Below are 24432 nucleotides of genomic sequence, written 5' to 3' on the forward strand. Positions count from 1 at the left end.
GAATAAGCAAAACAGAATAATAGGAAAGAAAATGGGATGAACACTAAACAACTCACCCTTACTAAGTGTAACAAGTCAAATTAAATAAAAAATATTTGGGAAAAAGTGTTGGCGCTAAAATTTCAAAAAACTCGCTCGCGCGCTATTGGATCGTTATGCAAATTTAGGATGACCTATTCTAGCATAGGATGATTGATTGGGTGAGAAGCACGTCGAAAATGCTGGAATATTTGCAAATTCTGCAGAAGATAGGGTACGGTAGATACGGTAATAATTGACAGTATAATCATATGCTGTCCAAATTTGGCATGTAAACTGAAGGGATATTGTGATCATAGTGTTCACAAGAATTTATTAAAGGTGCGTATAAAGTGAACAATCACATTCTTTAGTTAAATTTGTATCGATCAGAATAAGTCGATCATCCAATGGTACATCTCGAATCTTATAACATCCACCTTCATCTCGTAGATTCGCATCAATATAATGACAAGAGCTGCTGAAATTGTAATACGACAAATTCGTTGGACACCTGAAAATACATCCACTTGAGCATTTCTTTATTTTAATTGAAAATTCAAGTAGTTTAAGGATTAATTTAATCATTTTGTACTTTATCACTTTTACTTCATGCTGAATGACAGTATTTGAAAATAATTCAATTAATGATAATCCTATTTTGATAACCTCTTTCTTTCAATATTCCTATTTTATTTAAATATATTAGATGTGTGTTTAGTATAGCTTTAGTTTTATGCATAGTTTTCATGCCTAATGGCTTATGTCAAGTACTGGACAAAAGCAAAAGTAAGTAAAGTAAGTCTAAGCCTATGATTTGCAAAACTTTATTTCAAAATCATAGAGTTCGTTCCAGAAAAAAAATTCAAAATTATTCAAGATTAAATTAATTCAAAATTATTTGATAACAGTATCTCTATAGCGGTCCCTATATCTTTCATTTGATAATAAATAAGTAAATATGTGTACGAATAGAAAAGGCACAAAATTTTTCCCATTCAATGGCAAAAAAAAAAAGGAAAAAACAATATTTCCAATTATTCATTCTTCAATTATTATTCAGTGATGTCTTTACTAACAAATAAGTACTGCATGGTGCGCTGTCAATACGATCGAGCAAATCCGCAGGACATTCCGGTTTTCCGCCATTTCGAGCTTGTATTATGGAACTTTTGTTCACTTTACGAATACGCTGCGGAAAATCTTGTCCAAAAGTTCGACATGTGGATGAACAATCGGACCAGTCGAGGTAAGTAAAAAGACATGGAAGTTTCATTATTCCCATCGTTTTGTTTATCTATAATATTTTCATTAAATTAAATTTAATCAGAGTTTAGATATACTTATCAGTTTTTAATTAAAGATTATTGGCAAAAGATGTGTCTGTTTCATACCCAATGCAATACGATATGATACGATACTGTAAGGATAGCAAGGGATAGGGCAAAGTGATAACATAACAAACTTTTTCAGTTAACAATTGATTGCTCATCAATATTCTATCCGAAGAAAGAAATACATAACACAACTTGGAAATGGTATCAAAATAAAAAGGTTAATAATAGAGAGAGCAATTTTTGCAATAAAACTACGCAAAAGGTAGGATATGTCAAAAGAAAAAAAAGAGGCATACTTTAATAAAACCATTTCATAATTATCAACCAAAGTTATCAGAAAATTACAAGCAAATAAAGTTATCAATCGTTATAAGCAAATGTATATGACAATGTTATGATACTTATCTAATACACATACTTACATGAAAGGTAAGAACGATATTCCAAATTATAAACGTAGTAAGCAGGAGTAACAGGAGCATATTAATAATCGATGCAGAGCAATTAACAATTAACATTAGACGAACTTTCTTATTGCGTATAAATGGTGAAATTGTCTGTAAATATCCTATAAATTATATATTGAGAATATATTTTTAAAGATTTGAATATTTTATTAAATATTTATGAAAAAAACGTTCAGAAAAAAATTAGAAATAAAAAAAGAAAAAGAAAAACAAACATAAATTATAGTTGCAAAACGAGTGGATCTCATCGATTTACTTATCGTTCCTTCATATTCGCTGATATCTGAAAGCTGTAACTACGGAATAAGTTTTAAATACTGCAAAATTTGGAATCAATCATTTCTGAATGTTTCCAGTCTTCTTCGAAAATTCTCAGATACCTCTTCCGTTGCTTCTCCAGCAGATACGTTAAACATCTGTGGTGCTTGTTCACTCAGTTGTTCAACATCAGTAGTTGTTGGTATCGGGCTGTTCTGATCTTGTGGTAATTCTGCCTAAATTTTCCATTATTAGCTTTATTTGAATCATTTCACGAATAATCAGCATATTAATCAATAATCAAACGATATCTCGAAAGATTCCACTATCTTATCATCTTTTCTTACTTTCTAACCATCAGATAATGTTGTTAAATATTCGAGAACTAAACACTATTCATTAATAAATGATATTTTCCACATGTTACTTCACATATAATCATCGATATATGAAAGCTCTTAGTAATTCAATTAAATCAAATAATTTGTTGGACACTAAATTTGGGAACATAAAGTGATACCGGCATTTCTGCTGGTTTTGAATGCAAATCATTTTTTGTTTCAACAGGTTCTGAACCTGTAACACCTGTATGTGAAGGTGAACTGGAGAGTGTTGATTCCATCTTATTTCACTCTAAATTGCAAAATTTTAGCATATCAATTTGATATGAGATGAAAAAAAACAATGATAAATTTAGATGTAGGATATCCTTTGATCTATTTTCATCAAATGAGTGCACAAATCGCGAATTACCACTTTCTCAATGTGAGAACCAATCGAACATGAAATTGAAATAACGATCAACTGATTATTTGTTTTATTTTATAACCATTTATATAACAAAAGTTATGCATATTGCATGCACAAATGTTATTGGTATGCTTATGGCAATATGCATGCTTTGATAATTAATATATGCTGCAAACAATGAAATTGTTTGGGAATGTTGCAAAATTGTACTGATAATCTATTCTCGTTGTTCAATAGATTCCTTAATAAGCATAATTAAACATGCAAACCTATTTTTAGTTAAATATATCCGGAAATTGCAGGAAGACTTCAAAACATCCTTCAATTGTCATAAATGCAGATCACGCAAAATGACATGTGCATGCATTCCAATATGGAATATGTGTTTGAAAATGTAAAATGTTTGAAAACATTTTGCAGTTTTAAACATATATTCCGCATTGGTACCTTGCAGTTTTAGGCATATACCCCGCATCTGTATTTATCCATATTTTCATTTTTCTCACTTTTACGTAACTATTCTGTTGAATTTCAACGCTTATTCGTCATGACAAATTGTGTTTTAATAAATCTATCTTAGTTCCATAATGCTTCTTTATTCTTATACCACTCATTTGTTAAGAATTTATCATTAAAAATCTTGCTATCTAATAAATATGCGCAATTTTTATTTTTTCTTTTTTTCACGATTAAACAAAATCAACAATATTTAACAAAATCGATCATTCATTATTGTTTGTTGATACGAATTTAATTTTAACATTTAATGCTAATATTGGATGAATTAAAATAGGAGTTTTTTGACATGATCACATTCTATTTCTGAACAATTTTTTGTCAAGTCTGCATCCATAAAAATCAAACGATCATCCAATGGTACATCGCGAATACGATAACAACCACCAGATGATTCTTTTAATGAATCCTTGTAATAACAACGGGTAAATGGATACTGTGATAAATTTGTTGGACATCTGCAAATATTCTATGATTGTGACAACAAAATGATAAATCAAAGTTTTCATCGCAATCGATTTATGATTTTCCTTTTTTAACAGCAAATAATTGATTGACGTATCCTTTTAATATGGTTATTCTTGCTGGAAGCAGAAATCAGTTGTATATTTGAAGAATTTCAGGAACCACAAAATTTCAAGTTAATTAGGCATACATCTAGTACATTGGATTGATCCAAAAATAATATTGAAAGTTAGGTATAACCTGAAGGTATTGCAAGGTGCAAAATCCACTCGATTTTCCAAATCATTCGGGCATTCCGGTTTATCACCTCCACGTGCTTGCACTATCGAATTTTTATTCACATAACGTCGCATTTGAGGATAATTTGATGAACCATCCCAACAACTTGCAGAACACGATAACCATGGCTCATACGTAAAAATACACGGTGATGGTTGATCATTCATAATGCCCGAAATCTGCAGGACATATATATTTTGTAACTTTTTAAAATAATATTATCATTGGATTAATTCAAGACAATTCCATTAGGATTGATAGCTTATAGTAATAATTCGTATAATTATGTTAAAAAAATATTAAAAAAAATTCCTTATATTAAAAATTGTATTGAAAAAGGAAATTAAAAAAGATTATTATAAATGTATTAAAAATAAAATGAAATAAGTGTCATCACGTCATAGTAGTTACTGTTGAAAAAAAAGGAAAAGGATAAAGGATTATTTCTGTAACGGACGTGACAATATCCTCTCTCTCTCTCGCAGTGTAAATCTTCCGGCATATGATGTAACAACATCTACTGTCTAATTTTTGAATGTTGAATCGATCCAGAATGTATTACAGTTCCTCTTTTTGATTTCTTTCGCAATGATCCCGAACAGCAATATCTTTATCAAACATAAGTTAGATCGAGAAGCGTAAGAGTAATAAGACTAATCTATCAAAGAGAGATGAACCAACTGACAGGCGGCAGATGCCACATCTGCACGTACAGTAGGAATACATTAAACGAAAAAACGGATAAATATAACGAGCAAAAGTTACCCGAAATGCAAGAATGATTTGATTTAGTAGGAGTGCAAGCGCAAGTAAAAGTATTAAGACATTGATGAACAGCAAGACAGAATTGATAACTGTTAAGTAGCGCACTTTTTTGTTTCTCATCAACGGATAGACATGCTGAAACACGTAATAAGATTCTGGAAACATAGTTGCAAGTCTTACTTTATATCATTACTGAGATGTACAGTAATATAATCAATGAGTGATTCGGATAATTTAATTTTTAATCGACTGATAGACGGTAGTTTTTATCCGACTTTACAAAGTACCCAGCCAATACCGTCTTATATCAGAGTGGATTAAATCAGATGTGACAAGGATATCGAAGTAATTTTACTGAAAAGCTTACACTAAACCAGACGAAAAAGCGACTACTGCTACTGCCGATAGATTTTGCTGTAGATGATCTTGTTGAATACACTTCCGGATCGGTAACATCGGATAACTGAGGTAGTTTGAAGAATGAGTTAGTTCAATGTACAAAAACGACAATATATAACAGTGGATTTAGTGTACTGAAAATACAAAAAGTAAAAACAAAAAATAAAGTTGGAAAAGTCCTAAAACTTCAAAATTTAAGAAATTTGAAAAAAACTGAAGATATAAAGATTTAAGGATAACTAAGAAAAAAACCTGTTCGGTATCTTCGCCAATCAGGAATTCCATTTCCTCTGGAACGCTTCCGCTAGGTTGTTCCACTTCCGTACTATCCGGTATTGGACTTAACTCTTCCGATGATTTTTTCTTAAAATTAAAAAATCATACACATCTTTTCAAAACTACTAATAGTCATAAATGTAGAATATCAGTTAAGTTAAACAATTCGCCACATTGGAACTTCTGTTCATGTTTATCATGATTTCAAGGTGAACAAAAATTATAGGATTCTGATCTTTAATGAATAAGTTATCAGTACAGATAAGTGAATTCATTCCAGTGAATCTAAATAACTCTAATATAATGACGCTACCAGAATTAAATTTAGAAAAAAAACGGTATTTACAAAGGAAATAATAAAATATATACGTACAGCAGTTGAACCCGAATCCTTTGTTTCATTACTCGAAGATTTTGTAAATGTCCGTGACATGGCTTTAGAATCCATTTTAGAATTATCAAACGATCAAGCTGGAAATGCAAATCCGTTGCAACTAGACTTTGTGATGCAATTTTTAAATTATCGAAAACTCTTTGTCACAGACACTGCATATATCAACGAAATTAACAAGACTGCCTAGTTTAACTTCAGGGTAACATGAAAACAGAAAAATTCAAAAGCAGATGAAAATAAGCGATCATAACAATATCCGTAATGAATTACAAAAACTTTAATTTTCTTTCAGTCCGGTCCAACCGATCACTGCGAATATTTTCTCTTCGAATGAATACCACAAGTTTTGGCGAATGCTTAAAAAATAGTTTTTTTTACCGGTACAGAAAACAATAACTGCATAAATTAACCGTTATTTGCCACCAACTAGATGAGCTAATCCATTATCTGCGCATCAACTGCATAAGCTAAACCATTATTTACGCAAGCCTTTACGATCAGCAATAGAACAAGAGTTCAGAAAACAACTTGCTGGATTTTCCTATATATAATAACTGCAGAAATAAGTGTTCTTCTTATGAATTCTGTAATACTCATATTTATGCTAACAGTTTGAAGTGAATCAAATAGGATTATCTGGTAATGCAACATTTATCAATTCAGATTTCTGAAAATTTTCTAGTGTGGTAAGAAATTCTGCATGCAATTCTAAGTTTTTAGTTTATAATAACTAATACAGCAAATCTTTAAAATGCATGAAAATGTCTTGCCATCAATAACCACTTAAACCAAATATCATCATGAATTTTTCTTTTCATAACTGATGAGCATAGATAAACAAATATAAATGTCGCTGATAAAAACAAGAATTACCAAACACATCTAAAATCATAGTAATAACAAAACTAATGATAAGTTACGAAATTGAATAGCAGAATGAGATCATGAAGTTAGGAAGATATATATTTCCCTCAGGTAACTTACTAATATTAAACGTTTGAAATTTCAAGAACGTTTCCCAGTGTAGCATATATTCGGTAGCACTGCTAATAGTGAGAAAATCGGTAGCTAGAAATCACATAGCTTTGCATAATACATAACAGCAAACAGAAAAACTCAATTAATAAAAGCAAGTCACAAATCTGAATTTTAGAAAGAATTAAAAGCTAATACCATGCGTTATATAGTCCTAAACCTGACAAAACAATCAAATCTTTTTAAACAAAACAGCAACGAATCCTGATAGTGAAGAGGTACATTTATTCTGAAACAAAAATATTAATTTACGCAACAACGCTATTGCGTTTTCCATAGAAATATGCAACACAGTCTTCCAGTAGCTTGTCATCTAACACATATTTCATAGCCATCTTTTCACCTATCATTTGCAAAAGACCACTAATCAAACGTTTTTCAAGTGGAAAATTGATATCCAAAAGCTTCCTGAAATTTTTACTTCTTTTTATATTTCATTTTTTTATAAGTTATAAAGCATAAGCGACTAAATAAATAACACATGATTAAGAAAGAACTAACATTACGTAATCATGCAGTAGTGCCTTTCCTTTTTCTGGAATTGAAATAAATAGCTTCTCAACAGTATCGAATTTCAAAATATCAACATTGCTCTCATCGCTGGCATCGATCGTTTTCTAAACAAACTTATAGCACAGAACTGGGAGTTTAGGAATTCCTCTGCACACAAAAACACCTTATTGAGTAACGATACACAATGCATTTTTAGCAAAAACATAGATGTTTATATTGATTTTTACTTTTCCATAGGTAGTCTTCTATCGATCGCCTCAGCTAGAATACTATTACAAAAAAATTTATATTGATCTGGTAAATTTATTTTATCTTTCCTCAGTACAAACAAAGTTAACTTGCTTTCTCTAACTTCGTTATTATATTATCGACGATGTCATATTATCATCACTATCCAAGTGATGGCAAGTTGGAGATATGAAAAATGATCTTGAGCTCAAATTCGAAACAAAATTGCAAAAGAAACGTTTACAAATGAAAAATTTACTACCGCCTCCACTTTTACATTTGATATGGATGAGCGTTTCTTTCCAGACCTATTCTTCCCATCTTCTAAAATTGTTAAGCCATTAATAATCAAAGTTTAAACATAAGATCTTATCATTTTCACAAATCCAAATTAATAAAATGACTACAATGAATCAGAACGAACAGCGTCATAAAGTCATTTACAGCATTTTCCGATGGAAACTTCAAAATCCTTCTGCAAGTTTTGTAATCCTAGGATCTTTTGAAATCGCAGTTTGGTATTACTGTAATCCAGGAAGAAATTCATTATCTTCCTATTAAGAGGACCTAATTTGACTAGGATTGAAAATTTGATGACCTCACGGTCAATAAAATTCTCGACAGTTTTCCTACATTTAGATGGTTAAACTATATTTAACCACAATAAGTGGCATGATCAGAACACACAAGAAAAAAAGTTTGAATTTCTTACCATTCAACAAATTAAGTGCAGCCACGAACGCGGGAAAGTCAACCGTCAGAGCGGTAAATGCATCACGGCATCGTTTGTGATATATCTGTAAGAGAAAAGTGGGTAAATTGCTATCGCCTTTTACTTCTGGTAAGAAAGAACACTTGGACAGCTATTATTGCTACCAATGCTGATCATATTATATTCGTTACTCCACACACCACTGATTATATTTCGCCGTTAAATATGATCTATATGGTTTTGATTATACCTCCAATATGCCTTCGTTTGGTCCATCATGAATCTTCAATGTTTCTCCAACGGAGAGCCCATCAAGAAGGACATGTTCTAAGCAAATTTGCATATTCTGCAAAAAAAACTTCCAGATCATCTTTTCGAAAAATTACCACATGACCTAGATGTGAAGGCACTGGAAAAGCGACAACCTACAATGCAAACACACCGTTTGTGCCGTTTCTGAACGACGGTACTGCTGACTGATAAGATATGAAATCACACTCTTAATAAGCTGTTCCTCGTTTTCAACACCATTTTCCACATGAAGCGTCAGCACATCAATCTTCCCAATAAACACTCCTCGAGGCATAACACTGACTGACTTACGTTTTTTCTAAAACTTTATATATATCAAAGAGTAAAAAACAAAAACCTGACATGAGTCTGAGTTATTATTGAAGAAAGTTACCCTAAAAAATTAAAGTCAAGACAAGTTCATTAACCTTTGCAGAGAAAATTTCATCTGATCCAGATGACTTTGCAAGTTCAATGCTTTTAACATCATCGCACTCTCCATCATTCCATAGCCTTCTTTTCCCAAGATGGGGTAAAGCAACTGCTGTGCCCTTTGCCTTTTTCATCTTAAAAAAATAATATGCGAAATATCTTTCGAATGAAAGGTATGTTACAATGAATAAATTGATAAAAATTGCTACTAGGAAAAGATCGAAACGTATAATAAAGATTTCCATGTTTCAGCCCCACTTTTATTAAATGTCAGTGATCATTTCGTTCTATTTCACAATAATAACTTGCTGGTAGTGCACAGAAAGTTCGACAGGATATATTATGGGCTAATAGATTAGGAAATGAGACCAAATACTTCTCAGGCTTTACCAATCATCATTTAATGATCTAGACAACACTGAAAATCCTGAGCAAAATATTTTCTGGAAATCAGTTTCTCGTTTTCAGTGGGACCGAACGCATTCAGTACAGGATATTAAATCTCATTCTGAACATAACATATACTTGGCAGGAAAAAATTACCGTATTTTCTGCCCACAAAAATCCCTTAAGTAAGCGAACATATGAATTGACAATCGTTTCAGGCAGTTCTGCTTTATACATTTTTGATGATTTTTGTTCCGTGAAAATTTTTAGAACTGCTTCACGGATTTTTTCGACGTCACCACTGCAGCTGAATTCTCGTAATATCTGAAAAAGAAAAAAAAAACTGCAAAATAAGAAATAGCTAAATGAAACCTTTCTTTGTTTCAATAGAACCAATATAACAAAAAAATGCATGGCATAGTTGATAAAGAGTGCAAGTTCAATAATTTTATTGATTATTTCTAGAATGTGATTAATCACAGTTCATCTTTATGCTGTCGTAAACTTATTCTTCAGCATCTACAACAATAAATGTGAATATTAGAGCAAAAAAGCCATCCCAATCCCAAATTAATCTTATTCCCAAAATAAGTGGGACAATAAGCAATTATAAAGTAGGAATGATTAGGAACATGACAGCATTGAGATGCACATAACCGAGTAAAACAACTTGCAAAATGTGAGTTAGCACCAACAATGATTATTTCATAACGCGACACAGCATATTATAGATTAAGATATTGACATTTCCGAACAAAGAAGTATATGATTTTTGTTATTGTTTTATATTTTAAAAGTGTTTAAAAAAGTCTTTATTTGAAAAATATATAAATGGAATTAGCACCTTATCAGTTTTTGATTCCAATTCCAAACCAGTCCCCGAAAAATCTGTAGCTTCAACACATCCAAAGTTCTCATTGATTAACATTTTTGCCATTTCACGATCGTCATCAGTTACTAAAAAATGAAAAACCAAAAATTATTTATGGCTGATGTCGTCCAATCTACAAATGATACTTTTTATCTCAGACTTGCGTATTCATATGGCAGTAACAACCCCCCACGACATAAAAACGCAAGTACATTACGTAAAAAAAAAGAAGGAATGAGAAAACAGATCTTTTTCTTTATTATATCTGTTGAATCTTAAAAATGAACCTTCTTCTGAAAAATTCTCTTCCATAATTTCATCTCCACCTTTGTGGGCTGTATGTTGCTTGGTTTTTCGAGAATGAGCTAAGTTCAAAGCATCTCGCACAATGCAGACGTGTTTCATGACTGTTCGGGGTGTTAAATTGGTAGCTCTCGCTGCGTCAACCCCCGTGGATCCTTCATGCAACACCCTAGAAATAGCTGAATGTACAATTGCAAATTGTTCACTTATATCACTTATGAATCATAAATGGATATTTTAGAGAGATGAAACTTACATGCCAACAGCTTTACGTATAGCATCCGCTTTTGTCGAGTGTCTGACAGAGGTTCCACAATAGATATGAATACATTTATCGATGTGCTTCTTATCAATCTCCGAAATACCTCGGATAAAATTCCTCCGTACTTTCTTGATTTTTCGCGTTTTCTTTCCATCTTTCGTCTGATTATCATCAGTTGCATTGCTCTCATCATCTGTAAAGTACTTTATTCGAGTTTTCATGCAATCCTGAAAGTTTTTGATTACAAAATTTCTTAATCTTCTGTGATCGTTTAGAGTTTCACATGTTAAATGATCGGCCATCAAGCCGCAGATTTGGATTATCTGACAGAAAGACTTGTGGTGTTAGCCGTCAAACTATTCTACTCCACCTGTGATAAATTAAAAATATAAACTGAAAACATTTTTGACGTGTAGGATTGAAAAGGAATTCGAAATTAAAGATAAAGTGACATACTGCTTGTTTGACTTGACACCTCTGCTCCTTCATTTTTCACTTCTGTTTCAATTCCACTTTCTTCCTCTGCCGAAATAATACTTCGATTATTTTCTTTGATTAAATTGGCTCGATTCAACAACTTTTCAACCATATTGTAATAGGTTCGAAAGTATGAAACAGCAAGCTTATAGTACCGGCAAGCCTCCTGAAAATAATTAATGAAAAACACAAGTTTACAATGTGCATACGATGAACGTAATAACACCAATGCAAAGCTAAGAAAAATCTTCCTATAAAGTCTATTTGATCCGTGTAAGTAATACATACATTATAGACACAAAATCGACGAAACTGAACTGTTGCCTATTGCAGCGCTCATAACTGTAAGATAATGGATAGCAGAAGTCAAAAAAATATTACCTGCTCAGACATCGTCCTGCAGTGCACGTCTGTCACTGCACTCTTCAGTCGTTCCTTTGTTTCATCGCTCACTCTGCTGTATCCTACAACGATATCTATCGCGCGACGAAGTTTTTCGTCAACATGACCTACAAATTATGGAAAATCCTAAGAAAATAATTAGTAATCACCATTATTTAAACGCATCACAATAACGCACAAGTTACTGATCGTGACGTTGTGAATTTGATAAGCCGTATAAAAATAGTTAATGTTCGATGATAACAAGGAAACAAACCGTCTGTCATGTTGTCCATTGATGCATTGCCATCCTTTCCAACATTCACTATTTTGCCGACAGAATTCGCAGCGTTTCCACTTTCCGAAACCTTTAAATACTCGATTGTAGAAATTAATACTGTATACGAACAAATTTGAAACAAATTCAACACGTTTAACTAATTATTAAAAAAGGTCGTTTCGTCAATCTTTGTTGAACAGTATCAAACAAGAAATATAAAATGAAGGGTAGGCACCACCGTAAACAAACCTTATCTTATATAACCACATTATTATTACCATATTACATTATTACCAGTCTTTGCGTCATCCTCAAGTAGAAATGTCAATGGACATCAGATATACTTATATTTCGATTTCATGTTAGGTTTGGTAGTTGAAACCATTACGTTTGTTCCTTTCTTCTGATAAGCTAATTTTAAAATCATATCGCAAAAATTAAAACTACTTAATACTAGGATTTCACCCCTTATGAAAAACATTAGTTTTAAAACAAGAGAAATCAGTGTCTCACCGACATGTTCTGTTCATTTACAGCATTTTCATTACAACCATTAGCGTTTACTACATTAGCGGAATACAAATTATCGCGTTGAAAAGTTTCCGTCATGTCAGTAATGCTGCTCTCAATGAGTACATTCCCAGTACTGCAAGTAAAGCAGTTATTTTCACAAAGCATTTTATGAAACATAAGCACCAAATCTTACTTTGATCATTTTCAAAGTCTGTCCAACTATTTGAACTATTTTGTTATATCTTTATATTCAGGCACTCTTAAATCGCACTTTCTAAAGTGTAATTCTATACTTATACTTTTATTTCCAAAATACACTTTATGAAAGATGCATTTACCTCTTAGCTCTATTCCCATCCATCACTTCCATCTACATCAAATACTCGATCCACTGCCAATAAACTGGTGTAAAATAGCAAACTGTAAATAAACAAATCCACCTGCAACAAACCGCTAGCAAAAGTCAGAATGCAACTTACATAGTATCAAATTATCAAATACACGAATATTAGTATCGCATATTGCAATATTTTTATTTGTATAAGATAAAAGAAAATGTCATCAAGTTACTGCAAACTAATATTATCAACAAAAATACATGCATGAGAACAACCAAATGGAAGAATTCACATGATCCATACCAAATACATCTTCCTTTTTCCTATTTATTTAATTTTATGCATCAAAAAAAAAAAAAACATGCGTGCGTAAGCGATAAAATTTGATTTCCAATTAGATCCAGTTCTTATTAACCCTTTCTATTTAAAATGATTCCCATAATAAATACATAAAATATGACAACAAATACGCAATTTCATCAGTATCACTTCATCTTATATATAGATTCGATTATGTTGTAGAATTTAAAAGTTGCAATACTTCTAAAATTTTATACTCAAAATTCAAAAAGAAAAGAAAAATACAACGATACATTTCGCACCAAATACCAATTCCAATCAATCCTCTCCATTTTGTCTCCGTCGTCTAAAACCCTCACTTTCAATATACTCTTTTTCCTTTTATATTACAATGCTAGTTGAGTAAGAATATACAAACTAACAATGTGCTCTTTTGTCGCTCGAGAAATGTACCCCATGTGGAATAAGTGTAGCTTAATAGCTTAACATCTACTACCTCTATTAACTATCATAGATTTGCTTTTTCCTTTTGATTCATAAGCGTTCATTGATTGGAAATTATTCACGTTACTTCCCCATGTTTGAGAAAAAAAAAATCCCGGAAATCTTACATAAACGAAGTATATAAATAGAATTGTTACGTGGAATTCAATTTGTTTATGTGAAAATTTGTTACGTGAAATTGAATTTTCCCTAAAATAGTTTTGTCCTGTTAATTTCATTAAGAGGGAAATTCTCTTCTACACTATCATATTACTTTATTTGTGCATCTTCACGTTTCACCTTTTCTCTTGCTTCTCCTCTCTCCAGCGCTACTATTTTTAATTAATTTCAAATGCTAATTTTAAAACCGTTCTTAAATTCGATTTTTCTGGAACACACCCCACCGACTAACGAAAAAGCAAAAAATATGTACCGAAAACGGAAGTTTTTGTTATTTTATCGATGTGGTAGTAGTAATTGTGGCACCAGCTTCCGGAATTGTGGATCGTTTTTTCTTTCTCGGATTACTTTAAACGGTGATTTTACTAGTGAGTAATAGTGAAATGGATTGAAGGAGGGGAATGATTTGATAATCTAAAAATTGTAAATAATTTTTCAATTTCCGTAGTATAACAACGCACTGACTTTAGCATAATTTATTGAATTATTTGACAATTGGATACACACACACGTGCACGCACACACACACATAAATGTACCCGTGTACGTACACACACACACACACACACACATACACACACACACACACACACACACATATACACTCGCACATTGCTATTACTTTTTTGCAGTTGTTTGATTCATTCCGATGGAGAACAATAAAATTTGTTAAATTATAAAACATTGTTTATATTTTGCATATCTACGAGATAGAAATGAATTCCATAAAAGTATCCAATCACAAACAATTGTTTACTTGTTAATTTGCTCATATGTATCGACCAAATGTTGAGAAAAATATGTTATAATCTGATAACGGAAGATTTAGTGATGAACCCTGCTACAGTGTTATTACCATAGTCAAAAGAAATAAAATAAAATGGGATAATGAAATTCAGATTAACCATAATTAAGTAATTGGTTAGTGCTGGTTAGTGAAAATGAATCCAGACAGCTCATTGTGATTTGAATTTTCGATCTTATTTTAGTATATTTGAAATCTTTTGACTATACAAAAGATCTTCATAAGCGGTACGGTAATTTGTCAGAAACCGTTCTGTCTTTATACACCCTTTTTATTTTTAAATATCCCAAAATTTTTTGATATTAGTACTCTTCTGAATCATCGATTAAATCCAGTGACTGTATTCCGTTAATTCACAAGTATAGCTTAATGCTTAATGTAACTTACGATTGAAAGCCTTATTTTGTTTGTTCCTGATATATTTGCCCTCAGTCCGTATGCGTAAAGACAAATGAATAAAATATCGAATTCCGTAGAGAAATTCAATCAGAATTCTCGAAAAGGCTACTGAAAATGAGGAACTTAATTTACAAATATGAATTTGTTGAATTGTCTATTATGGAAAAGCATTCAGCACATTCGATGGCAGTACAAGAGAATCAGAAAGGTAATGAACGAGAAAAATTAAGCAATTAATTATTGACATGAACGAAAGCCTATTCCTTATCATTCAGATTCCTCTCACTTTTTTCCAATGTAAAATCATTTGTAACTTCAAATTTTTTTTAGTATAGACAAGTTTAGTGTTTAAATTGTTCTTATGCGGTGGATTTTTTCCTGGTGCATAATTTTTTTTGTCTACGTCATGTTTTGCAGAAGTGAATCGGAAGAGTAAATAATGTCAAGTGCCGAAAAGCTTGCGGATGAATTTGAAAAAGGCGAAACAGATATTGAAAAATTTGGAAAAGGTACCGGTAAAAGAACGAAGGTAAAATAAAAGTTGAAAATTAGGGAGGATTTCCATACATCCTAATGATCTTTGTTGACACTATAAAATAATTAATAATTTCTTAAGTTAAAGACTCAATTTGCAAATTGATCTTTTCACACTCAATTCCATTGAGTTCATTTGTGGGCATTAATTGAACTTTCATTCAAAATTGCTTTAGGATTTAAGTGTAATTTGTCATGCCTAATCTTGTCAACAAACAGTTTCAGCGGCTAAAAATTTTCATAGGAGCTTGAATAAAAGTGGTTAAAACGTCTTTTTTTCTTTGGTGATATGATGCGCCACAATATCATAACATTGATTACATCGCATATAAATTTTATAACAATTTTCAGGCTGAGCAACATGAACACAAGCATTCACATCCGGAAGGTGATACCAGGAAAATAGTCAATTATTGTGTTAGCGGTCAAGAAAAAAGAAAGGGAGCTACTGGCAGCACAGTCAAGAAGGACTAAAACTCGAGCTTTTATTTTAAGCTTGTTATAATGTATGTTCCAGGCTGTCAAATCATTTCTTAGTATAGCTATTTCATTTATTTTCATATTTTGCTTGCTTTTTAATTAGTCGTTTTTAGCATCGTTCTTTTTTTTGATCGATGACATAAATCGTTCTGTACTCGACGTCGATCAAGATATTCTCAAACTACAGATCTACATAGGATTACACTTTTATTTGAGGTGAAATTATTTATCAGCAATCAGTACACTGAAATATTTGATTTGTTATGTCTTATAATAAAGTATATGACACTCTTTAGTCTGCGCATAGTTTTGTTATACCAACAAATACTCAAGCTGGTTTATTGCATCTTTCACTGCTTCATTTTTATATCAGTTTGCTAATTTGTACGTATTGCGAAGTTTCGAGTGGATAAAAAGCATTAGTAAGATGTTTTTATAAAATCGCAACGGAGCATCTCTGCATCGCAAGACTTCGGTAGCTTAGCTTTTCCTACAAGAGTTATCATCTCTTATACATTGAATTAGTTGATGAAACTCGAATCAATTTCAATTTAATACGTATTAACATGGATAGGAACAACGGGGATGGGATTGCTGGTAACGAAAAAAAAAATCCCTGCAGCGATTTGCTCATTGCTTAACCGTTTGCATCCAGGCCATAGATTTTTTATTTGCGAGATTTCTTATATTCTTTTATTTTTATGAACAGTTGTTCCAAGTAGTAACCTTTGGTCTGTAAAAACCACAAAAATGAGATAAATCTGTGAAATTCGATCTGTGAAAATCACAAAAAACAAAAGAATTATAGCTAACAAACAACAACAACAGCAAGAATGACAAGACTTAACACAACAAAAAAGTGCAGTCCAAACAACAAATAAACGCAGATCAGCAAAACACTACCTGCAATTAAATTTAACTTGCAGTTTCGATTTTTCTTGTTTTGCTTTTCGTCTTTTTCTTCTTTTTCTTTTCTATAATCCGCTTGATTTCTTTTGCTCGAGGATTTACAATCATTCGTTCGGTATCGAAAACCTCACCCACAGGATCAGGCATTTTCACAGCTGCCTGTTCTGCTAATTTTACTCCACGGGCCTAAAATAACAAAAAAAAGACAAAAATTTGCAACGTGCAACCAATTCTTAAAAGTCTCAAGATTTACGTCTCAAGAGTAACTGGTGGGTCATTCGCAGTAACTTACCTCTTCAACCAGCTTCTTCATAATATATTTATTAGACTGTTTTTTCTTAATTTCACTTCGAACAGTATTCGGACTAACGTAATTAGGATTGTCATATAACACGGAGCCTTCGAATGATCCATCAAAGATACGAATAATTTCCAGTACCATGCGTGGTCCTGAAGCAATGATTAATGATATATTTTTCCAACAAATCAGAATTCACCAGCGTATAAAAGCAATTTATAATAGTAACAATAGTATGAGACTGTTTTTTCTTAATCGCACTCCGAACCGTGTTCGGACTGATTTAATTAGAACTGTCATGTAGAACATAATGTGTTTAATCTTAGTTTCCGATTTTTTTTCACACAGGAAAATGTTAGAACAAATGTCAGCGTCGAAAGATTTTTAACTTGGCACATACCAATCTCCTGAAGTTCAAGCGTTTCATTAACAATTTGGAAGTTTCGGAACCATATTTTACCATCGGCAGTTATTGAAAACGTGAAAACATGGTCAATAAACGGTTTACTTCTAGGATGATGATATGGCGTACTGAATGTCTGCAAACAACAAAAATAAACGTTTTTTAACATATCAGTGACACATGTTACAGTCAGATAAAATGATCAATAGTGACTTACTAATACTGGAGTAAAACAGAAAATTCACAAATTTCCTAACCTGAATGAGAAGTTGCTTGATAAGTGAGAAGTGTGGCTGATTATCAAAAGCAGAGTCGAAAGAAAGCACCGGTCGCGATCCCTTCAGACAGTTACCAGACATCCGCATTTCATCCATGGTGTGCACATTATGTGCCAAAAATTTTACTGATGGACCACATGTCGTATTTGATATCCACAAGTATAGGTCCTGAAATCCATAGTCATTTACAAATCAAGTGTTTCCCTTTAGTTACTCCCAAATCATTATAACTGATACCGAGTAGTCTGCGACTATTGGCAAAACTGTCAACGTTTTATCATAATATCGCACAATAAGTGCTTTGAAACGAAGTCCACCTGGTTGAGCTCATCGTCGCAAGATTACCTGGGGATTCCATCAATACGAAGTATGGTGAACTGAGATCATCTGTTCTATGGTTAACCGTAATTATATGTATCAGAAGTCGAAATTTCCTGTACTCACCGTATGCTTTCTGCTTTCGAAATACAAACATTTAGTACAGTTTGCTATCTCAGCAATTTCATTAATCAATACCAAGCTTTTCTTTTTGTCCAATTTATTATCCGATTTGCTATGAGGCATTAAATTTAAGAAATCCTTCATTAGATGACGCATGCGATAGGATGCACCACGAGAACAAAAAATCAGAACACGCTCACGATTCGTCCATTTTGATTTGACCTATAATCGCAAGACGTTCACATACTTTGCGAGCAATTTCGAAAATTCGCATGCTTAAAAAAGAGAGAAGATAAAAACCTGTTCTGAAATATTCTTATTCTTTACTGGAATTGCAAATGATTCTTCTTTAGACGTATTTGAGCTTTCTGATGTTCCCGAGGCTGATCTACGCCTTTTCGGCAACATTTCATCGACACTTTCAAGTTGACGGAAACGTCGTGACATTTGAAAAGTTATATAAAAATTAATATTCTCTTTTGTAGTTTTATAAATGTAAGAAATCCATATATGAGCGTTGCATAGACACTTAAAAGTTGCCATAATTGTTTTAACCATAGCATATAACCAATATAGCATGAAAATATGCTATTTTTAATGGCTCTGTTTGATTTCACAAATGAAATATACACATATTGGTATAGGTGAAAACTTTATCCAAATTTAAAAAATCCAAATTTAAAAAATATATTTCCAAAACTTGAATATGAAAGTAAAAAACGAACAACGAAAGTTATCAATCTTAATTTCAGGTCTTCTCGTGTATGGACAATTCAAACATCAATCTAGTGGTTGAAAAACCGACCATGGAAGATCTGTGGGAACTTCAGATAAAAAACTTAAGAAAGGATGAGACATTCCTTTTAAAAATATTATACAGAAAGAAATTTTTATAAATGGTATATTGCAATCCACTCTGAACAACTCAAGATGTACTCCTTTTACTTCCTATCTTAATAGCATTTATCATCTTTACCTTCCCAATAGATTCGAAGACGAATCAATCTCGAAAAATCGAATTTTTATGGGAAAAATCATGTTCACATGAAACCATTCCAGCATCCGAAAATATTGAATTATTCGAAAAACTCCCATTCATCGAAGAAAAAAGAAATGCGCTTCCAGCCGAAATCAAAGTTATTCAAAAAAGTTACCTAGAAGAGTCACATCTACCAGGAAACATCGTGTCATCCAGAAAAATAAGTAATTAAAAGAATCATCCGGAGGCTGCACTCCCTGATTTTCTTTCATGGCTAAACCACAAACATTCCCATTTCGTATAAACACTCTTATAAGTAGGTAATGATAATTAAAGAAGGTACGAGCAATTACTGAATGGAAGCCAAATTGGCTAACGGAACCTGATTCCTCTACTTACTAATAATGCATAATACAAATCGCTCTAGACGATCCGGAAAAATAAACTCCTAGGAAGGCCGTGGTGCCTTTTACCGTAAATGCTTATTGAAGTATTTTTCTGGTTCGTCGAATGGTGACGTCCGTGGTTGGGTTGCAAAGAATAAGTTGGTCTGTTAATGAAGGATGTGCTAATTAGAAGCTGATAAGGTATCAAATCTGGGAATGTAAACAAGCGTTAGAGACAACTCTACCATTTCGAGTTGGAAATATTGAGAAAATATGCGAAGAATGAGTGACTAAGTTATACGAAAGTGAAACTGAGAAAAAGAGAAAAAAGAGAGAGAGAGAAAGGGAGGGAAAAATCTTCATGGCACACATAATTTGAGAATTAATGATGCAAATTGTATGTTCTTTTGAACTTATCTTGAAGTTTTATTCAATAACAGATTATGTTTTTTTTACAATAAAACATGTTTTTTCTTTCCTTTTTTTTTGCCCCGTGATTTTCCATCGAGCATTTTATTTTTGATCAAATAAACTTTTCGCTATATAATTAAATTTTTTTTCTTCAATTTGAGACAAAGAACATGCGTCTATTATGGTATTGTAGGGTAGCGAAATAGAAAGATGAGTGGGAAAGATACTGTAACCGATTACTATGAAATACTTGGATTAGAGAAGAATGCCACAGAACAACAAATCAAGAATAACTATCGAAAGTTAGCGCTCAAATTTCATCCAGATCGTAATCCCGGTGATCAGAAAGGTTACATTTCTTTTCTTTTCCTCGATATATAATGTTTCAATACAACATTAAAACATTATACAACATTAAAACATTATACAACACTATACAATATTATACAACATTAACATTATGCTGAAAATTTTAGCAATTTTAGCAATTTAGCATTCTAGGGAAATTTAGAGATGTGATGAGAGTATATATAATATATTGTCAGTGTTTGATAGATTCATTTTCCTTTATTTTCAATTTAAGTTTAAAATAAAATGGAAGGTTAATAGAGTTAGTAAATAGTCCTAATTTGTAATGTATGAAAGAATAACATGATGACTGTTATTTGATTAAAGCTAATTTGATGCAATTATTGATCATGAGGTTTTAAACAATATTTAACTGAGGAGTTTTGCAGCTGCCGAACAATTTAAAAAAATATCGATAGCATATGCAGTACTGTCAGATCCAAACAAAAGGCGACAATATGATTTAAGTGGTCCTTCCGGTGCTCTTGTTGATTTCGAAGGAATAGATATCAGCGAAATGGGTGGAATTGGTACGGTCTGTGTGATGTTTGCTGGATTTTGATAATTCTTTTGGCCTCTTTTGTTTATCTATTTTTGGCCTTTTCTGGAGATCAAATTTGCTGCAATATGATAGACTTTCGATGAGATAACAGATTGTGGTGAAGCTGGCTAAGCTGATGAATCCAGTTGGTGGATTTCAAAAACTTTAACGATCTCTGATATACGAATTTCACTAGAAGCCACCAACGTTCGCTGTGGTGTAGACTTACCACTTTCAGTTCCTGTTCGTCATACCATGTGTATTAACTGTTTTTAGCTCTAAGTTTGGTCAAGAAATTTTGATTTTACATTAAATACTTTTCATAATTCAGGACGAGTTTTTGGCGCATTATTTTCAAAACTAGGAGTACCAATACCGACTCAAATTGGACCGAAAGTCCTGTCCCAAGCTCGCAGTTTATGTGAAGGAACGCCAACCGATGCGAAATATACTGTTTTAAAGGAGGGTATACCGTATGATGGTTCAGTTGGCAAGCAGGTAAGTAAATTTCATCTTTTCCCAAAATATTTTCTTTATTATCACATTTTGCATCATAGGAGCGCTGGGAGTCATATCAATGTCAAGCGTGACATTTCGAATGGGTATAAATTATAATTAGCAAATCTTCAGCAAATGTGATAGTGTGATACTTTTTTGAAAGATGCTGTCATTATGACCTGCTTCTCTCTGCAGTTGTTGACGACGTAAAATTCGAACTTCATTCAGTCTTCAGGAAGCTGACTTTTTCAAAATAACAATGCAAGCACAATGGGAAAAAAATGGATTAATGGTTATCTGTCGGTCAATGCAAATGAGCAAATTCAAGTTAGTACTCTTCGACAAGGAAGGCGGTGTTCGGATAATTCAGGTTTTCCAGATTTCAATTTTTCATCATTTTTGTGATGCAATCGATTCAAAAATCTTCAGTTTATCCATGTTGGGATCTTGTTGTATTGTGTCCCAATAGGACACTAGTGAAGGAAATCAAAAAGACACATATTCATAATTTGGCAAAAATATGTTCTCGCATGATGATTTTCAGGAAAGCAACAAGCGAAAAGGCTGTACAGTTGCTGAAATATTCTTTGTGCCATTCAATCGAGCTAATTTAAGTGAATTTATTCCGATGAAATTTTACATGGAAGATAAAGAAACACCATTACCATTTCATTTACTTGATACATTGGAACTAGTCGGGGCTCATACACTCGAACAACGTGATCATTTCTTGTGTGTATACGGTGATAATTGGATTAAAGACGTCCGCTATCAGCTGAAATTTGTACCACTTAATGATTCACCCATTTCAACCGAATGCGTAAGTTATGAATTACAATTACTGTTATTGAGAATAAGTATGTTTATTCTGCGTCTTGTTATTGTTAGTATGCTTACGGTGATGGCTGTTTAACTTCTTTGCTTCAGGTAGAGAAATTTTTTGCAGGTACGCGATTTGACGACGACAGAAGAAGCGTTGATTAAGAAGAAGAGTGAAATGTCCAAATTCCAAATAGAATACACTGAAACAGTTAAGAAATACAAGGAAGTTGTGGAAAGGCTTAAAAAGGAAACCGAAGAAATCAATTCTCTTCTGAAGGTGGCCAATCGAGCATCATTATTTCATAATAATAGATTGAAATAAATAGACGGTTTTCTTTCCTAATTTCATCTTCCCATTAAATTATATTTTACGATTGTTTTTTCGAAAAGAATTTATCAAACTCATTTCTTTTTTAGTTGACATTGCATTTTTTAGACTTTTACCTTACATTTTCTAATCTATTCATTTAACTACCCATAAATGTCAAGTTTTTCAATGATATCGGAAGCCATATACTCAGCAGTTTGAACATTTTGTGTCATTCCATGCTTTTTTGTGGTAACAGTAGAAAAGTATATCCAAATCTTTAAGCTCCGACAAGTTTAGGAGGATAAATAGTTGGGATCATTAATTTTACAGCATTCTTGCTTTCAAGGTTACAATAAGCGCTAGTGGATTGTTTGAAATTTTTTTGGGAAATTTGCAGAATAAAATTGGAATGAATCGCAACTTGCTGGGCCCAGTTTTAACGTGCCATTAAATGTGAAAAGAATAGTCCAGCGATAAATCTTATAAGTTTATATATTGCTAATTTACTGAACGTTTCATTACATTTTACTTGGTTTCACTTTTCATTTTGCTGTATATTATCTGGAATAGTGAGAGGATTCATTAGTACCCATATTGATGTGGGGTCGCAATCGAAACGTTTCGAAAAATCGGTACTAACTTCTCTGCATACATTTCAGAAACGGGATTTTGTATACGATGCACTTGAAAAGGAAAGTATGGCACGATTTATTGCTTCAAAACATCTATCTCCGTCACATTCGAACAAAGGGTTGTTCTCCTCCTGGTTTTAAATTATATATATGGAGTTATGTTCGGCATTTTTATTCGGTGTTCCATATGTAAATTCCCTGAATATTGCATGATTTTTAAACTGGGAATATATGACTCTGCATCGCAAATAAATGAACGGCTGTTACCTTGAACTTTCACTTGCCATTGACCGTGTTAATCGAAATGGACAATAAGTGGTCAATTTTTCCGGAAGCTTTAATTTGATGGCTTTTTCTGGGAGCAAGGAGAGAACATCTTTGTAGTTGTTCCTGCTGTGAATAACGATATCCATTTCTTGTTTCAAATTTTGGGAATGAAATGAAATCTTGAAATTCACTGGTGAAATTAGGTAATGTGTTGTCATATATACCTTAATACACATGATAGCCTTGTCGATTTTTAAACAAAGGTTATACAAGTGTCTTGTGCATCATTTACACAACGATACGTTTTTATTGTGATATTTTTGGCAGTAATTATTAGTTACTGCTTTTAAATCCATTTTAAGAATTTATTCAGGTATTAAATTACGGAATTAGCGATGACTAATTGCTTAAAAATGATTTCTATTTCTTTAGTTATATACGTGCGTTTTCGAATGATATGTATGAATTTTAGATGAATTGTATGTTTTATGCGTGTATGTTTCTAGATATACATAAATAAGTTGTGTATTGTACTACAAATTATTTCTGTTCATCAGCAAGACGTTATGTGTATTTGGAGTGTTTGAATGTTTCTAATTTGAGAGGAATGATTTTCTTTTTGACCTCTTGGTAGGGCGGAAAAGATTGTTGACCTTTCTTCCTAGTAGCATATTACAACGAACAACCTTCTCACGTTCTAATCATGTTTTAATGCTTTATTATGTGGTATTATTATTTATTATTATTATTACTATTATTATTATTATTATTATTATTATTA

The 24432-nt window shown here is 32.3% G+C and overlaps 6 protein-coding genes across 6 annotated transcripts; 2 read left to right on the forward strand and 4 right to left on the reverse strand.

The window, feature by feature from the left end:
* Positions 1-354: 354 nt before the first annotated feature.
* Positions 355-2702, reverse strand: LOAG_00819 (hypothetical protein; the record flags this gene model as incomplete). The annotated part of the gene is made up of 6 exons (XM_003136359.1): positions 355-532; positions 1098-1315; positions 1778-1912; positions 2038-2112; positions 2203-2316; positions 2601-2702. 6 exons carry the CDS (start codon positions 2700-2702, stop codon positions 355-357), a joined length of 822 nt encoding a protein of 273 aa, XP_003136407.1.
* Positions 2703-3608: 906 nt separating this feature from the next.
* On the reverse strand, positions 3609-5978 carry LOAG_00820 (hypothetical protein; the record flags this gene model as incomplete). Its single annotated transcript, XM_003136360.2, has 6 exons — positions 3609-3804; positions 4052-4269; positions 4856-4990; positions 5223-5318; positions 5507-5617; positions 5904-5978. 6 exons carry the CDS (start codon positions 5976-5978, stop codon positions 3615-3617), a joined length of 825 nt encoding a protein of 274 aa, XP_003136408.1. The 3' UTR covers positions 3609-3614.
* Positions 5979-7186: 1208 nt separating this feature from the next.
* Positions 7187-13056, reverse strand: LOAG_00821 (hypothetical protein). Its single transcript, XM_020445556.1, has 16 exons — positions 12948-13056; positions 12610-12742; positions 12094-12184; positions 11817-11944; positions 11415-11601; positions 10953-11151; positions 10681-10865; positions 10367-10479; positions 9679-9846; positions 9132-9269; positions 8855-9022; positions 8663-8758; positions 8413-8497; positions 7960-8024; positions 7461-7576; positions 7187-7367 (listed from the first exon to the last, which is right to left on the reverse strand). The coding sequence occupies exons 1-16, from the start codon at positions 12977-12979 to the stop codon at positions 7208-7210; spliced, it is 2064 nt and encodes a 687-aa protein (XP_020303996.1). The 5' UTR covers positions 12980-13056; the 3' UTR covers positions 7187-7207.
* A 2175-nt stretch (positions 13057-15231) lies between these two features.
* Positions 15232-16663, forward strand: LOAG_00822 (hypothetical protein). The gene is made up of 3 exons (XM_020445557.1): positions 15232-15322; positions 15532-15643; positions 16000-16663. The coding sequence occupies exons 2-3, from the start codon at positions 15554-15556 to the stop codon at positions 16120-16122; spliced, it is 213 nt and encodes a 70-aa protein (XP_020303997.1). The 5' UTR covers positions 15232-15322; positions 15532-15553; the 3' UTR covers positions 16123-16663.
* Positions 16664-16790: 127 nt separating this feature from the next.
* On the reverse strand, positions 16791-18910 carry LOAG_00823 (brix domain-containing protein). Its single transcript, XM_003136363.2, has 6 exons — positions 18758-18910; positions 18461-18679; positions 17996-18184; positions 17736-17874; positions 17330-17487; positions 16791-17223 (listed from the first exon to the last, which is right to left on the reverse strand). The coding sequence occupies exons 1-6, from the start codon at positions 18902-18904 to the stop codon at positions 17044-17046; spliced, it is 1032 nt and encodes a 343-aa protein (XP_003136411.1). The 5' UTR covers positions 18905-18910; the 3' UTR covers positions 16791-17043.
* Positions 18911-20420: 1510 nt separating this feature from the next.
* On the forward strand, positions 20421-23647 carry LOAG_00824 (DnaJ domain-containing protein). Its single transcript, XM_020445558.1, has 7 exons — positions 20421-20582; positions 20971-21111; positions 21454-21620; positions 21856-21990; positions 22165-22440; positions 22567-22719; positions 23412-23647. Exons 1-7 carry the CDS (start codon positions 20444-20446, stop codon positions 23523-23525), a joined length of 1125 nt encoding a protein of 374 aa, XP_020303998.1. The 5' UTR covers positions 20421-20443; the 3' UTR covers positions 23526-23647.
* The last annotated feature ends 785 nt before the right edge of the window (positions 23648-24432 follow it).

The sequence above is a fragment of the Loa loa genome, assembly GCF_000183805.2.
Source record: "Loa loa unplaced genomic scaffold supercont3.153, whole genome shotgun sequence".
In the NCBI taxonomy this organism is placed as follows: Eukaryota; Metazoa; Nematoda; class Chromadorea; order Rhabditida; family Onchocercidae; genus Loa; species Loa loa.